The sequence below is a fragment of the Mus caroli genome, unplaced genomic scaffold (assembly GCF_978045245.1).
Source record: "Mus caroli unplaced genomic scaffold, Mus_caroli_1 scaffold_11, whole genome shotgun sequence".
NCBI classification, from domain to species: domain Eukaryota; kingdom Metazoa; phylum Chordata; class Mammalia; order Rodentia; family Muridae; genus Mus; species Mus caroli.
In genome coordinates this window covers 24,183,148-24,200,528 of record NW_028227266.1, presented here as the reverse complement: position 1 = coordinate 24,200,528, position 17,381 = coordinate 24,183,148, and the positions used below count along the sequence as shown (strand labels likewise).

The window sequence follows — 17,381 nt, the reverse complement described above, 5'->3', positions numbered from 1 at the left end:
TGTCCCTGACTTTTGGAATCACCAACAAGTCCTGGGTACTTTCCTTGTACCTGTGGCTCCAAAGCTGGAAGTCTTACAGCTGTATACAATGCCACACATGTGACAACTACCATGTAGGACCATACAGAAATGAAGTCACACTTCTAAAGGCTTTCAAAGCCTAACTGTCACCTGCAGCCTACATGGTCACTTCTGTGTTATCACAACAGGAATGAATGAACACCAAGACTTGCTAAGGGACTGCCGAGGCAGGGCTTGCTGTGATTCAGAGCAGCAACAGAGCTCTAGTTTCACTGTACCGCTCAGCCAAGATTCCCACCTACCCAGGAGCACAAGCCAGTTCATGCCAGGGAGCAGCGAGGAGGCTGACTGCTAAAGTCTTGTATTTGGCTTTAGAAGGTACTAGGGCACTGCTGAAAACTGACTTTTCCAAGTTGCATTTCTCAGACTGAGAATTTAACTAGTTTGTATTGTGCATATCAATTAAAATTCAGAACAGGGAGCTTAGAACCCATGATGTAAAAAAGCTTGGTTTTTAAAAGTTCTGTAGAGGACAGGCAGGTACTGCCCAGGAAATACGGTATCAGGATAACCTTTCTAAAAATTATTTAAAATGTTTTCTAAAAATAGTGCCAAGTACAACACAATATATATTTTCATACAACATATATTTTGATCATATTATTTATTCACCTCTCCCACCTCTTCCCAGATCCTTTCCACTTCCCTACTAACCAAACCTGAAGTTCTTTCTCCTGACCCTCTAAAAAAAGCAAAAAAACAAAACAAAAACCAACCAAACAAAAAACCCCAAAAACCAAAACCAAAAAACAACCCCCCCCCCAAAAAAAAAACCCCAAAACCAAACACGGAGATTGTTTTGTATTGACCAACTACAAGAGCATGGCCTGCCCTGGAGTGCAGATGATACACCCATTCCATTTTCCCTCTCCTGGCAGGGTTAATACAAAGATTCTGTTACGACTGGGACTGTGCCCATCTCCCCTTCTCTGTGCTGGAGTCTTGTGCATGTTGCCAGTCTCCGGGAGTTCATCTGGAAGACTGTTTCCTTGAAGTCATCCATGACCTCTGGCTCCTGCAATCTATCTCCCTTTCTTCCACATAGTCCCCAGAGCTGTAGCGGTTGGGGCTCTGATGAAGACACCCTAGGTAGGCCTGAGTGTCCCAAAGTCTCTCACTCTGTACTCTATGTTAATTACCATCTTCTCCAAGCAGCTTCTCTGGTGAGGGCTGAGTGAAGCACTGAACTATGGCAAGAGCACTGTGTCATAAAGAGTCATTTTATTCTTATTTTCCCTTAGCAGAACAACAGGATTAGAATGTCCCCTAGGCCCATTACCTAACTGGTCTCAGGTTCTTGGCCACTTTACCAGTACCAGGTATGAGTTCCATCTGATGTATGGGCCTTAAATCTAGTTTTAAAAAAGTAGTTAAGTACCACCCGCATCCGGTAACATTTGTGCCACTGTATCTGAGTCACAGGACCCTGCAGGCAGGTCACTGCAGGTTGCAGGGCTGAAAGCTGAGTGACTGACTGCTTTTTCCTCTGGTAGCAGCATGCAGAGTATCTTCAGTACCATGAACGTGAGCGAGTCAATAGGAGTGAAGATTCTAGACAGGTACCAGCTGGACTTTTCCATGCTTGTTGACATTACGAAGTATCCTCAGCAACAGGGTCTTAGCGTTAGGATGTGAAGAATAACCAATGGCATTGGCAATAGCCTATGATGCTTGAGGAAGCCCACAGAGGCCTTTAGCTAAGGACTCCACGAGTTGTAACCCATTCCTGGAACTGGGGGTTTCAGTTTTGATATTGTTTCCCCCATAATATGGTGACTTCATTTAAATTCCTTTCATATATGAGTATGTTTTAGGAAGCTTCTATAGTAGCAGGCTTCCATATGGCTTTCCAGAGGGTCATTAGTGTTAGCTGTCTCTCCCCATATTCCTTCCTTTATCCCGTTCCCCTGTACCCCTTCCCAGTTAATCCTTTTATTCTAATTTCCCTGTTATCTCTCCCCAATACTATATTCTATTTTGCCCCTTTCCTGGTAGATCCCCTTGTCCCTGCTCCCCTGCCAGTCTTTACTAGGTAACTAATCTCTGTGGTTATTCAGTTGGTAGCACAGATATGGAAAGCTTACAAGCTAATCGCCATGTGTAAGAGGTAACGTATGTATGTACGTACGCATGCTTGCACGCATGCTTTGGTCTGGGTTGCCTCACTCAGGATGACTGTTTCTAGTTCCACCCACTTAACTGACAACTTCATAATTTTATTTTTCTCAACAGCAGAGTAATATTCCATTGTGTAAATGCACTTCAGTTTCATTACTGACTCACCAGGTGATGAACAGCTAGGGCGTTTGCAAACTCTGGCTATTAGAACTAGGGCAGTGACAAGCATGAGTAAGATCTCTGTATTAAGACACAGCGACTTTTGGGTGTATGCCTGATGAAGGTACAGGTGGATCTTGAGGTACAACAATTCTCAAGGCTGGGGCTAAGTCAGTCTGCACTCCTTTCAGCAACGAGTTTCCCCACACACAGCCTCACCAGCATGAGCTGTCATTTGTTTCAGTCTGGCCACTCTGATTGGGGTTTTAACCTGCATTTCTCCGAGGGCTAAGAATGTTGAATTTTTAAGTGTTTCTTGGCTATTTATGCTTGATCTTTAGAGAACTCTCTGATTAGTTCTATTGCCTGTTTTAAAATTGAGATGTTTACTTTTTACTTTTTTTGGTTCTTCTTATATTCTAGACACTAACACTCTATCAGATGTATGAATTGCTAAGCTGCTCCCCATCCCCTGTTCTTCAGGCTATCGTTTTGCTTGAATGATGGTATCCTGTGCCATAGAGCAGCTTTTCGGCTTCACAGGGCCACACTTTCAATCTATATTATCTATGTATCCATCTATGTATGTATGCATCTATTCATCCATCTATCCAATGTATGAGTGCTTTGTCTTCACATACACAGGAAGAAGGAACCAGACCCCATTACAGATGGCCATGAGCCACCATGTATGCGGGTGCTGAGAATTGTGTTGGGATTACTGGTATTTCCCTAGGGATCATGCATCTGGTTAAACTGTTTATTTTATATTGATTTAGGCCTATATATATATATATATATATGTGTGTGTGTGTGTGTGTGTGTGTTTTCAAGTGTGGTGGAACAAAGGCTGTCAAAATATATCCTATGATTTTATGGATGATTTCCCCTTTAATCTTTATTAATGACTCTCTGTCTTTTCATTAATTTGGCTGTGTCCCATAGGCTTGTGTATATTGTGTTTTCATTTTCATTCAATTCTAAGAGTTTGTAAGTTCCTTCTTTATTTCTTGGCTCAGTGTTCAGTTTCTTTGAGTTTGTCTATTTTCTGCTATCTCTGTTGTTGATATCAAGTTTTAATTCATGGTTGTCAGATAGGATGTGGATAATTTTCTACATTTCTCATATCTGTTGAGACTTGCTCTGGGTCCTAATATGAGGTTAACTTTGAAGAAAGTTCCATGAGGGGCTAAACAGGAAGTATATTATCTAGTGTTTCAGTGAAATGTTCTGTAAATATCTGCCAGGTCCTTTGATTTGTGATGCTATTTAACTCTAGTGCATCGCTGTTTAGTTTTTATCTGGATGGCCTATTTATTGAAGAGTGGTGGCTATTAAAGTCTCCACTATCATTGTGTTAGGGTCAATATGTGATTTTAGTTGTATACAGTAGTATTTCTTTTATGAATTGGTGTGTAAATGTTTAGAATTGCAATGTCCTCTTGGTGGATTTTTCCTTTAATGAGTTATGTAGTGTCCTTCCTTATCTCTCCTGATTAGTTTTGGTTTGAAGTCTATTTTGTCAGGTATTAAAATAGCTATGCTTGTTTGCTTCTTGGGTCCATTTACTTGAAATACCCTTTTCCACTATTTCAGTCTGAGATGATGTCTGTCCATGATGGTGAGGTATGTTTCTTGGATGCAGCAGAAAGATGAGTCCTGTCTTCTAATTCAATCTGTTAAGTCTGTGCCTTTTTATTTGGGAAATAAGACCATTAACAGAGTTGCTTATGAACAATGTTTCTGACCACTATGTTGTTGTGGTAAGTCTCCCCACCCCGACTCCTTTGATTTACTGTTTTGGGATTATTTATTTATTGTGTCCTCTTGTACCTAACTTCTCTTCAGACTGAAGTTTTTCTTTTTGTGTCTTCTATATAATGGGCTGGTTGACTGAAATTGCTTAAATTTGTTTTTATTGTGGAGTGTTTTTTCTTTTCCTGTTGATTGTGATTAATAATTTTGTCTGGGCTGGCATCTGTGATTTCTCAGTTTGTTGAATATAGACCTAGGCCCTTCTGGCTTTCAGAGTTTCCATTGAAAAGTCAGATGTTATTCTAATAGGCCTGTCTTTATATACAACTTGGCCTTTTCCCTTGAACTTGAAGTGTTTAATGTCATTTCTCTGTTCTATATATTTAGCTTTTTATTATATGTTGTGGAGAATTTTTCTGGTCCAGTCTACTTGGTATTCTGTATGCTTCTTGTACCTTGATAGGCACTTCCTTCTTTAGGTTGGGGAAATTTTCTTCTCTAATTTTGTTGAAAATATTCTGTACCTTTGACCTGGGCTTTTGTTTTCCTCTAATATTCATAGATTTGGTCTTTTTATAACGTTCAAGACCTGGATGTTTTGTGCCTGGATTTCTCCCCTGCCTCCCAGATACATTTTCTTTGACTAAGCTATCCAATTCTTCATCTTGTCTTCAAGACCTGACTTTTTTTTTTTTTTTTTTTTTTATCAGATATTTTCTTTACTTAAATTTCAAATGTTATATCCTTTTCTGGCTTCCCCTCTGAAAACTCCCTATCCCTTCCCTTCTACCCCTGCTAATCAACCCTTCCACTACCACTTCCTGGCTCTTGACATTCCTCTACACTGGGGCATAGAGCCTTCACAGGACAAAGGGCTTCTCCTTCCATTGATGATCTACAAAGCCATCCTCTGCTACATAATGCAGCTGAAGAATTGGGTCCATTCATGTGTACTGCTGGTTGGTGGTTTAGTCCCTGGGAACTCTGGGGGTACTGGTTGATTCATATTGTTGTTCCTTCTATGGGGCTGCAAACCCCTTCAGCTCCTTGGGTTCTTTCTCTAGCTACTCCACCGGGGGACCCTGTGCCCAGTCCAATGGTTGGCTGAGAGCATCTGCCTCTGTATTTGTCAGTCACTGGCAGAGCTTCTCAGGAGACAGCTATATCAGGCTTCTGTCAGCAAGCACTTGTTAAGACCTGACATTCTTTCTTCCAAGACGTTGGTGAGGCTTACCTCTGGGGTTTTTGCTTGACATCTTGAGGTTTGCATTTCCAATTTTATTTCACTTTGGGTTTTCTTTAGTGACTTTATTTCTTTGTTAAATTCTATTTTCAGGTCTTGGATTGTTTTTACTATTTCATTAACTGTATATGGTTTCATGGTCTTCATTAAGGCATTTATTTGTATCCTCTTTAAGGTCCTAGAACACATGCATAATTACTATTTTGAAGTACTTGTCTTGTGTTTTAGCTAAATTGCTTTTCTCAGGGCTTATTGCAAACAGGGTTGCTGGCTTCTGGAGGAGGCAAACTGTGCTGGCTGCTCAGGCTTGTGATTTTGCCCTGGGATCTAGGCATCTAGATTAAGAATGGCCGAACTGTTTGTTGCACAGCTATCTGGCTTTGTCTCTGTTGGGTGGATGTTCTGTTCTTTTGATGTTGGTACCCTCTCCATGTCCTAGGTAAGTATGATGGCTATCAGGTCCCTGGTAGAGTGTTTCTGCAGGTTGGCAGGTGTCATGAAAGAATGGAAACCGGCCAGAAGGGAAGGCTGAAAGGAGCTGTGGGAAAGAATGAGAGGGACCCTGGTTCTGTCTAGGATAACTTTCACATACGGAATTAAACAGAGCTTTGTATAACAAAGAAAGTTCCTGAGAGAATTTCACTGAAGGTCTGCTTTAAAAGCCTGTCCTCTATGAGTTCCCAATGCACTCTCCTTTTGTTGAGATAGGGTCTCAAGTAGCCCATGCTCACTTGACCTTGATAAACAGTTGAACTTCTGATCCTTTTTTCACTTCCTGAGTGCTGGGATTACAAGCATGAGCCACCATGCCTGGTTCCATGTATTCTTTTTTTTTTTTTGGTTTTTTGAGACAGGGTTTCTCTGTATAGCCCTGGCTGTCCTGGAACTCACTCTGTAGACCAGGCTGGCCTCGAACTCAGAAATCCGCCTGCCTCTGCCTCCCGAGTGCTGGGATTAAAGGCCTGTGCCACCACGCCCGGCTTCCAGGTATTCTTTACAGACTGTTTTTTCCTAAAAATCTGCATTAGAAAGGCAAAGGTCACAACATCAGGAATTCTTTCTGAACTAACTTACTCTGGCAAACCATCTGTGACCAGAATAGGGAAAACCCTTAAAAGGAGAACAAATCTCCCAAGGAAATGAAGGGTAAGAATTTGCCCTCTGTGGTCTTTTTATGGTCAACCTACTAGAGCAGTGTTCTCATGTCTACCTGGACTTTCCCCTCAGATCTGAATTTGAATTATAAATCTGTTAATTTATCAGTAAGAAGAAAGGTTGCTTTAATCCAATCTCAGGACAAATGATGGTCTTCTTGGGGTTTAGGGTTGGAATGCAGATCGGCAGAGGTAACTGAGGGTGAGTTATTACTAAGCACATATATTTAACTGTCACATACAGTCTGCATATTCACATAAAGCCTGCACATGAACAATGCATGCTCAGGGATGGAAGCTGCCACGAAGCCTTCCTTCCATTCAGAGAAACTGCGATCAGTCAGTGCAGTGTTTACTAAATCACTGACAGTGTCTTCTTGACACTCTGGGGAGAAAAGGGTCTAACTTTTTTGTTTGCTGGAAAGTTAAAAGAAACTTAAATTTAGACTCAAGGAAGGTGAAGGCAAGGCATGGGGGTGGGGGGTGGCAACTGGGTACAGCAACGGATCTGCAGCTGGTCAGCACCATAGCCTCTGCTGTTTGCCTGTATTCTGTTAGTTTGATATTTTTCTCTCAATCCCATATCACGACTCAGGATATTCAATGCTTATAGATAGGCACCCAATTGCCACTCACACCTGCCATTTTCCTGACTTCTTTATCCACAGTGCCCCGTGTTTGTATTTCATGGCACCTTTCTGTGAACATGTCATACACTGTGTCGCTGCAGTGAATCTAAGCGCTTCCCTGGACACACTGTCCTTACCTACCTTCCAGGTGTCCGAACACCCCCATCCCATCCCATTTGTTCTACAGTTTCACTGAGCTCTCTACAGAATGGAGTTTCCTTGTCTCCCAAGCCAAGACACCTTTGGTTTTTCCTTCCTTTTCTTTCTCAGCTATATTTAGTTTGAACTTAACTTTTGCAGCAACTGCCTATTAAACAGTCTGCTTATTAGTTGGCTATCATTCTATGACTACCAGTCTACAAGGCCACCACCTAGTGGACAGAGAAGAAAATACTATACAATTTTTTAGCTTAAAAACTTGGTTTTATATAGGCCTGTTAAAGATGTGCTGGGATGTAGGCCAGGGGTAGAACACATACAGAACATGTATGAAGTCCTGGGCTTCAGATTCCATTCCTCATTTTCCTTCCTCAATTTCATCATGCTAGAATCTTTAGGAAACCCAACTTGACCAGAGAAGATATTCAATAGACTACTTGCTAAGTTCTTACTTGGGAGAAACACATGGAGAAACTAATCCATAGTATAAGCAAACAGGCCTGACCATTGGCCTAGCATACATAGACATTAGCTTTTCTGAGAGAAGAAACTCCTGTCCACTGAAAACTGAAAGATTTCGGGGCTGGTAAGATGGCTAAAGGGTCTGCCAGCACACCTGATGGTCCGAGGTTAACACTGGAACCCACATGGTGAAAGGAGACAAGTAACTTCTGAAAGTCGTCTTCCACCTTCCACATGCGTGCCGTGGCAGTATGCCCAACACAGATACATATAAGAAGGAAATAAGATATAATGAAAACCTTTAGTGAGAATATCAAGGTCCTAAAAATGTTAATTATTTCACCAGGTCTTTTTATCTGAGCGAATTTCCTTCTGACCTATATGCCCTGAGAATCTGGACTCACACCTTCTATGTAAACACTATGCACACTGATTAATGCTCTTCTTTAAACATATTCTTTTATATTCTGACTTGACAGAAACACACAGAGAAACTAATCTATATAAGATATAACTAAACTAATATATATAAAGATTTATATTCTTATATATTCTTGTCAACTTTTAAAAATATATTATTTTCAGTCAATACATATACATTGTACATATTTATGGGGTACCATGTGATATTTCAACATGTGTGTAGACTGTGAAATGTTTAAATTGGGTTAAACTTATCTATTGCCTTTTAAATGAGCTTGTATGGGAGCTGATAAAAATAAGAGAAAAGACAGAAATACAGGTTAGACAGACAGTGCTGCATCCTAGGTGCATCACCTGAAAGCATTCTGAGCACTTGTGCCAGGCCTGGACTGCAGACCATGGAGACTGCTGGCCACAAGGGGCCTATGGGAGAACATTAAAGTTACACAGTACTGGTAGATCTCATCCTTTCCCTGACTACACAAAAAAGAAGCTGGTGGCCCCAGCTTTTTTGCTTCTGGCCCTAGACAGTATTAATTAGAAGGTTAATTCTCTGCTACTCTGTTATGTGAAATGTTCCTCCTTTCAAAATTACACCAAAAGAACTTAACAGAAATTCTTCTACAGAAAGCAGACTAAATTATCGGTGACGAAATTTAGAACCAGAGGGAGCCATTACCACGAGCTATTTATAATTAATGAACTCTGTGAAGACCTTTCGCCTGCTGTGGAGGCTTTTGTTGTGGCATTGAACATCCTGTCTTCCAAATGAAGATTTGCTTTAAAAATAATTATTCATACAGTATAATGTGGAATAGCAAATCCTATCAGAGCATTTTCAAACCCCTTGAAAATAAGTCTTTAAGAGGAAAATAAAAGGATAAGAATTACAAAATGGCAAAGTAACCCTTCTCCCTTCCGATTCTCAAGAAACACCCCTTCCATGCAGCCTCTGCAATGTGGGCGCTGCATTTTTTCACTGTGCATCCATTCTTGGTCCCTAGACTCTCTTCCTTACCATTTCTGAACTGAAAAGTAAGCTGAATCTCTGTCAAAATTAACCATTTTTTTGATCTAGCAATCACTAGGAGTCACTACTTAATGCCTTCCACAGTGTAAAGAGCATAGAGCGCTCGTTACTGCTTCTTGGTGAGGGCACAGTGGTAGCGCAGTGTAGTTAATGCCAAGTGTACTTACTGACCAGCCTGCTTGGTTTTGGTTTGCTTTTCTTCTGAAACATGCATATATAAGATCTGTTCTACCATGCAGTATTTTAAGATTTTCTGGTAATTATTAGAAGCATACCAAATCCCAAACAACTGTAGACTACTCTGAAAGGAAAGACAGTGCACACCAGAGATTAGGTAAGCTGCGCCGTCTGAAAGACGAAGGCAAGATTACCTGGCAATGTCTGGGTGTGAGTCCACCAAAGTGCTGACAAATCGGAAGAACAGAGAGCCCTTCCACTTCACATATTCCTCCTGTACAAGGAGAAAAAGAGCACACTTCAGGACGGACTTCACTATGTAAACACTAGACACAGACATTTGTCGGCTTTCCTTTAAGTAACATCCCACCTGCTGGCTACTGGTCCATCTGGGGCTGGAGTTTGGCTAGATAATATCTACTTCCTAACAGCCCTGAAAGCACATAGAGGAATATTTGGGCAAAAACTTATCAAATCTACATTATAAGGAAAATTACACAAAGAACATGGCTTTAATCCACTGGCGCCTTTGTAAGGTATGTAATGTATGATGAGGTGATCTTATGAATCTGTAGGATGGATATATCAGTTAGTGAATGCCTTCTTTTTAACTAATCAAATCCTTTGTTCTCATTATAGCTATCTCCAAGCTCTGAATGTACACAGTTACCAAATGCTCTGTATAGCTCTACAGCTCAAGATGTTTTACAGACTGAAAGCTCACTGGACTCTTGCAGCAATGCCGGAAGACAGTGCATTCCAAATATGATCTACACTGTAAAAAGGCATTAGAACTGAAGCACACAGGTGTGGTCAGGGGCAGTGGGGCCTGGACTGCAGTGATCCCTCTGCAGATCTGTTGACACAGCACTGCACTACTTCACAAGACTGCTGTGCACATATGCCAGTGAGCACTGAATGTTAAACCAGAAATGAGAATTCTACAAAAAAGCAAACACATTTCCCATTGTTAACTAAATAGTTCCTTAAGCCAGCAATGGTGGAGCAGAACAGGGGAGTCCTGACTCCTACACATACCTGTAAGAGGTTGGTAAGCAAGACCAGTGTCTGCTTTCGAATGAAAGGGTCTGAATCCTTCAGGCAGACAGAAATGTTGGGAATATAATTGTCCACCATGACAGTGTACCGGATACAAAGATCACATATCACAATGATGACATTGTTGCGGACAGCCACATCCTCACTCACTTCAAGTTCTCGCACAAGGGCTGGGATGCTTTTCTTTGCAAGGTCTTCATGCTGTAAACAGAGTTTACCTATCACAGAAGAGAGCAAGATGTTTAGATTACACCCTTTTGAGTTTTACATAAAGTAAAATTATGCCCCAAATCACCACCAACAACAAATGACAAAATTAGGAAGCTCGAAATAGCATTAGAATAAACTCTATCACATACCTTTGCAACAATAAAATCATCTTCCACTTAAAGTCACTCTTTTCATAGTTACCTACTTACACACAAAATGGTCAGTAAAACCTAACACGTTTTACTTTTGATTATATACATGCTCTAAATACCCTTACTGCATTAGAAACGCAAGCTAGGTATGCAGGAGTGAATGCTGTCTCCCTTGTTCCTTAGTCAGCAGAAGAATTGCTGTGTCTGCTCTGTGGCTTGGGGAAGGCCTCACTTTTACTTGGAATATTTTGTATTAAACTAAAGCACAGCAACAATAAAGGCCACCATTCAAAACTGCACCTATTATCAAATATACAATCACTTTAAAGATGGAATATTCATATTATAGCCAGAGGTTAGTGTTTTCATGATGAACTATTCAAGCTGGTAAAGAAATGTGCTCACAGCAAATCTTTCGGTTCTGGAAAATATTACATAAACATTCCCCTTCTATAAACTGAGCTTCAAACTTTCCATTCCTAAAACTCCGTGTAATGTCTAGGTTACAGTTCTTTTTTTGTGTGTGTGCAGACTCATGTGTATACACAAATATCAGTGGGGGCCAGAAGACAACCTTGATGCTCTTAAGCACCCTCCATCTATCCTTTGAGACAGGGCTTCTCACTGGCCTGAAGTTCACCAAGTAGGCTAGGCCAGTGAGCGTCAGAGATTATGTGGATCCTATCTCAGCCTGGCTCATTTCCCGTCTACTGCTACCATGCTTTTGCTCTGTTCATCTGCATCTTTAGCACTGGGATTGTAGGCATGTACCATTGCCCCTGGCTTTCTTAATTATTTTTTATTTTATGTACATGGGCATTTTGCCTGCTTTTGTCACTTGTGTGGCTGGTACCTGCAGAGACCAGAATAGGGCATCAGATCTAGAAATGGAGTTACTAACAGTTGTGACATGCCATGTGGGTGCTGGGAATTGAACCTGGGTCCTCTGGAAAAGTATCTAGTGCTCTTAACTACTAAGCCATCTCTCCAACCTCTGAAATACACTTCTTGATAGACTTATTGAGCTATGCTGTAAATATTTAAAAAAAATGCAGAAACTGCTACAAAAAAAAAATTTCCCATTATATTATAATGGTTCATATGTATAGAATGCCCACTTAGGCTTGTGTGAGTGAATGTTTAGTTCCTAGCTGATGATTGTTTTGTGAGGTTAGGTTAGAGGCAGGAGACATGGGTCAGTGGTGGAGGGATTTTGAGGATCTTGTCTCAGCCTGGCTCACTTCCTGCCTATTGCTACCATACTTTCGCTCTGTAATGGACAGGAGCACCCTCTGAAGCATGCACTAAAATGAACCCTTCTTCCTTAAAGTTGCCTCTCAGGTATTTAGTCACAACAACAAGAGAAGTAATCATATGAGTGACAGGCTCAATGGCTCTCACTGTCAGCAGGCAGTTAGATCCGCAGAGGTGGGCCCTCTCACCAGAGTTAACTGTTAAAATCATAAAGGCTAGAGCAGGCTTAGCCTCAGTAGCACATAGCATTGTACTCAGAACACACAAAAGCTACAGACTACAGCCACATTTCACCACGTGACAGCCTTACCTAAAGTGATGATGGCATGTGCTCTAATCACAGAAGGCATTGCGGAGCTTCTGGGCTGGAAAGAAGGCTGACTGGCGAGGGCGTCTGTGGTCCCTTGAGATGATGGTACTGCAGGGGAGGAAGAGGACAGGACTTATTACTGAGACAGGTAACTGAGCCTTAGGACAGAATGGTGCAAAGTATGACTTCAAGGGCCTTACAGTGATCCGAATGAGCAGAAGACGCCAGGATAGACTGGATTAGAAGGAAGACTCGCTTCTCTACTATGGCTGGACATAACTGGGCTATATCTCCTAGGGTAAAGATACATTTCACCTGCAAAGAGAATGGATTTCGCAATAAATACAAGGCAAAAAGAAAATAACCACTAGCTAGAGTAACTTGTCAAAAAGAACATTATTTTGTTTCACAAATTACAAAAAGAATATTACTTTTGATAGTAATAAAAATTTGCTGCTTAATGAAGCATCACTAGGATGACAAATATCAATCATCTAAATCCAGAAAATTCTGTGAATAACTGGGGCTTCTACTGATAATCAGTTTTAGGATGGAAGGTACCTCTCCTTCATATTAATGTATACAATAAATGTTTAACAACTGTACGGGCACCATGTGAAAGCTATGGGTTTCATGCTAATTGTGCTGAGTGTTGTACCCTTAGTGGTTATTTATTTCTAGAGCAGCCATGGTGAATACCTGTGAAACCTACTGTTTGATTCTCCTAGTGGTGAAATCCACATTGAAAGAGCACATAGGGCCCAGGAGTCTAGCTCATGGCAGAAATCACTGGCCTAGCCTGCTCAGGGCAGGCCCTGTGCTTGTTTGATGCCTAGTACTTCTAACTAAGTTTGTTATTAGGAGCAGGTAAACCCATCTACACTTGTAAAACATGATTCCCAATTGTCCTCCACATTAGTTTGCTCTTTAAACTCCTACTTGGAACTCATGGAAGTCCTTCTTCCACACAGCCAGCCCCCGCTCTTCGAGGTTTCTAATGACGTCAGTTTAATAGATAATACTGTTTTTCTTTACACCGAAGATGGATGAGCGTTATTAAAAAGTCAAATGTCAGGCAAAGGTGTATTTTAGAGCCTGGGGCAGGTGCACATGCATGCCAACAATCTTATGTACCAGGGAGGGGGTACAGAAAGCCCAAGTAACACAGTAAGATCTTAACTCAAATAAACAAAACAAAAATAACGTCTAACCTTGCAGTAAGAAAGCCAGCAGCACATGGCTTGATCATAAAGTATAGTATTTTCTCTAGTTGCTGTGGTTCTGCTCTGTTTTAAAAATACTGGTGGTGACTGATACTTGAAAAGCTGAGCCCTCTTCTGTCTACTGCACAGAGGCCTTGCATTATAACTCTAAACCCGGTCTACAACCACTGACAACTACAAGAGCTGAGCTGGCAGAGCAAGAGTTGAACACAGAGAGGAGCAGCTCTACACATTTAAATAGAAGAGAAAACCAGCCAGGTTAGGTTAAATGGTGATTCATATTGAAGGGCATCAAAAACATGGCTTACTTCCTCTACTGGACAACGTCTGATGCCAGAGGCAATCCTATGTTCAAAGGGGTCTCTTACTGGATGGGTGTCCATTAAGTAACTAGCTTAGCCAAGGGCATCTGTGTCCTCACTGGTCAAATCTCCCCTTTTATTTATTATTTTTTTAATTTTTAATTTAATTTTATTTTTTCAAGACAGGGTTTCTCTGTGTAGCCTTGGCTGTCCTGAAACTTACTTTGTAGACCAGGCTGGCCTCAAACTCAGAAATCCGCCTGCCTCTGCCTCCCGAGTGCTGGGATTAAAGGCATGCGTCACCATCCCCTTTTACTTTGCACAATACAAAAGCTCAGCTCTATTTCCCAGTGTAAGACATGTTATAACTATTTTAAAAGTCAAAAAGACAAGCAGGAGCTGGAGGGATGGCTCAATGATGAAAAGCACTTGTGACTCTTGCACGGGACTGTTACAGGATATCTAATCAAACTGTGAACCCCGGATTGTGTTGTTTACTGGAAAAACCTGTTTCTAGTTGTGGTGTGGCTGAGCCTTAGCACACACCTTTAATCCCTCTGGCTGGAATACAGACATGTCCTTTGTACACATCTTTAATCCTAAACACTGAAGGAAACATTAGAGGGTAAAATTGAGGAAGCAAGCACCTATGTTTGAAAGTGATGTCTACTGAGTGACAGACACATGAATCAGAGAAAGATCTGATAGACTAGGTAGGATAGAGAGGCTACTGAAGAGAGCTCAGAGAGAAAACAGGAGAGGGGATAATTTTACCAGGACAGTTGTACAGAGGCAGGTTGCAGAGAGAGAACAAGCTAGAAACAGGTGAAGACAGAATGAGTCAGAGAAGAAGCTAGGAGATTAGAACACATTGCCAAAGTTAGTATGAGGCCAAGAAAAGCAACAAAGTCAAAGGCTGAGAAAGAAGCCATATTGAATCAGTCAGCTTGGAGAAGACATTTGAGCCAGAACAGTTGAGTTGAACCAGCTAGCTAGAGTTCAAAATGAACAAGAAAGGGTTAGCGTTTTTGGCAGCAAGTCTCAGAGGCTGAAAACATTCTAGATCAGATTGTACGAAGACTAGAAGCTTCCAGGACTAGGCCTAGGTTAGCAGACAAAGGCAGTAAGCCTTGGAGATGACAATTACTCCAAGAGAATAAAAGATACTTTTACAGGGGACCAGAATCCACATCACAGTTTACAAACACCTGTGACTCCAGAGCATCTAATGTCCTCTTTTGGTTTCTACAGGTATCCACATGTACCCTCTGTCCCAACATAAACAAACAAACACATAATAAAAAAAATAAAAAAAAAAATAAAAAAAATCTAAAAGGTAAGGTATAAAAGACCTTTTCCTGTCAACAGTATCTAAAACTTCCATTACACAAACACCCCTGCTATAAAAAGATTATAAAAAGCAGCTGCTTACCACCAGGTCTTCATCCATGTTCCCTGTGCCATCTTCCTTCAGAAGGATGTTAGAGAGGTGTTGCTCACAGGTGGCGAGCACATCCCCACACACCTGCTTCAGCAGTCCCTGCAAGTCACACATCAGCTCTGAAGGGTCTCATATGTCTCCGATGACTCACCAAGTCTAGCTCTCGGAACCTCCAGGCTCTCTGAAGGCATGGAAGACCCCAGCTGCCACACCAAGAGCTTCCATCTTTCCCAGTACTGTCCCACACCACACACCACAGCCACACTTACAGCAACCCGGCCAACTTGAACTAGCTAAGTCAAATGTTGAAAGAGCATTGTGCATATCAGCTTTCTTCTTGTATTTGCTCTACAAGAGCAAAGGCAGATAGGGAAATCTAGTTCTCTGGTTTATAAATCACCCAACAGCAGTGCTCCTCCAACAGCAGAGGAAAAATAACAATGGTACCATATACAGGTAGAGAATTAGCTTTATGACGAACTCCTTACTTTCAAAAGATTATAAAGAACTGATGTTGGGTTCGGTACGGCAATCCCAGCACTTAGTAGGTGGAGGTAGTTAGATTCTGAGTTCTAGGTTGATTTAGGCAAATTGATATCTTCAGGCCAGTGTGGCCACCTAGCTAGACACTGTCTTAGCCACACATTCCCATGTACGCCTATTCCAAATAGGGCAGAGACAAGAGGATCATTTGAGCTTGCTGGCAGGCATCCAGTCTAGCTGAGGGTAAGCCCCCAGGTTCAGGGGAGAGACCCTGCCCCAAAATGAATATGTATGTAGTGACAAAAGGAGATACCCAACCATCCTCTTCTGACCCCTGTGCAAATGCACAGATGCACATAGACCAAGACATAGACACACACACAGACACACACACACACGGCAGTTGCTATTCTGGAATATACTAGGTACAAGTTTTCAGTGTCTCTTACTGATTGTAGAAAGTTCTGGGGGTCTTTGACACAATATATAATGACACTTGTGTGCCTAAGAGCATTCTGAAAACTGAAATTTCTCATACCTCATTTTCTCTAGAATGCCATTCCAAAATACTTACGTAGAGCTAAGTGACTCCCCCACAGAAATGAACATGGGGACATATCCTTCTATCTCAGATAACTATACTGCTCTATGACATGTATGTCAGGTGCTTTCAAAGGCCACCTTAGGAGTCACCCAGTGCATGGGGCACTAGAGCAATGAAGGAAATCACTACCACAAGAAAAATATAATCTGGCTTAGTTAGCCTAGCATTTTCCAAAATCACTTTGTTTAGTTTTTTTTTTTTTTTTAAAAAAAGACTTATTTATTTATTTTATTGAGCACACTGTCACTGTCTTCAGATACACCAGAGGAGGCCATCAGATCTCATTACAGATGGTTGTAAGTCATCATGTGATTGCTGGGAATTGAACTCAGGACCTCTGGAAGACCAGTCAGTGTTCTTAACCTCTAAGCCATCTCTCCAGCCTCAGTTTTTTGTTTTTTGAAAGACAGGCTTTCTTTGTGACCTGGGTGTCTTAGAACTTGCTCTGAAGACCAGGGTGGTCTCTAACTCAGAGGTATGAGTTCTGCCTAATTCCCTGCTGGGATTAACAGTGCAGACTACCACTGCCCAGTATGTGTTTATTATTCAAAAATAATTATATCTATGGTTTTAATAATTATGAAACCTAGCCAGCACTTGTTAACCAAGAGAGCTCCTGAAATGGCCAGGCCTTAGTCCCGAGGAAGAGATGAAGGGTGACTGTGTCAAAGCTTTGAAAAGAACCTGGGTGACCTGGAGTAACTATTCAGAGCCACAGAGCCTGAGCCTGCTGTCACGACCAAACAACTCAGGGATTCTCACTACACAACAGCTCGAGCCAGGCTGGGCAACAGCATCCTGTAAGCACCTCTAAAGACCCAGAGCGACCAAGCAAGACTGGTCCTTTAGTTTGGGCACAATGCAGTGCTGGGGTTGGTCTGGTGCTGCTACATATTCAAATGCTAAATACTGGCCCCCAAGATCTGGTTGCCCCCTTACCCTCCAAGGAGATC

At 41.6% G+C, this 17,381-nt stretch overlaps 1 protein-coding gene across 4 annotated transcripts in view; it reads right to left on the bottom strand.

Annotated features, from left to right (window-relative positions):
• Positions 1 to 17,381, bottom strand: part of Ncapd3 (non-SMC condensin II complex subunit D3) — a 63,585-nt gene that overhangs the window by 13,537 nt on the left and 32,667 nt on the right. For 3 of the 4 annotated variants that reach the window (XR_015048918.1, XM_021171882.3, XM_085844499.1), the window contains exons 20-24: positions 15,333 to 15,440; positions 12,576 to 12,690; positions 12,376 to 12,483; positions 10,429 to 10,667; positions 9,585 to 9,664 (exon numbers count right to left, since the gene is read on the bottom strand). Coding sequence is in view for 3 of the 4 variants with exons in the window: in XM_021171882.3 (XP_021027541.1) it covers positions 9,585 to 9,664; positions 10,429 to 10,667; positions 12,376 to 12,483; positions 12,576 to 12,690; positions 15,333 to 15,440 (650 nt within the window). In the remaining variant the exon portion in view is untranslated. The remainder of the gene's footprint in view (positions 1 to 9,584; positions 9,665 to 10,428; positions 10,668 to 12,375; positions 12,484 to 12,575; positions 12,691 to 15,332; positions 15,441 to 17,381) is intronic. The other variant, XM_029481307.2, reaches the window with a different exon arrangement.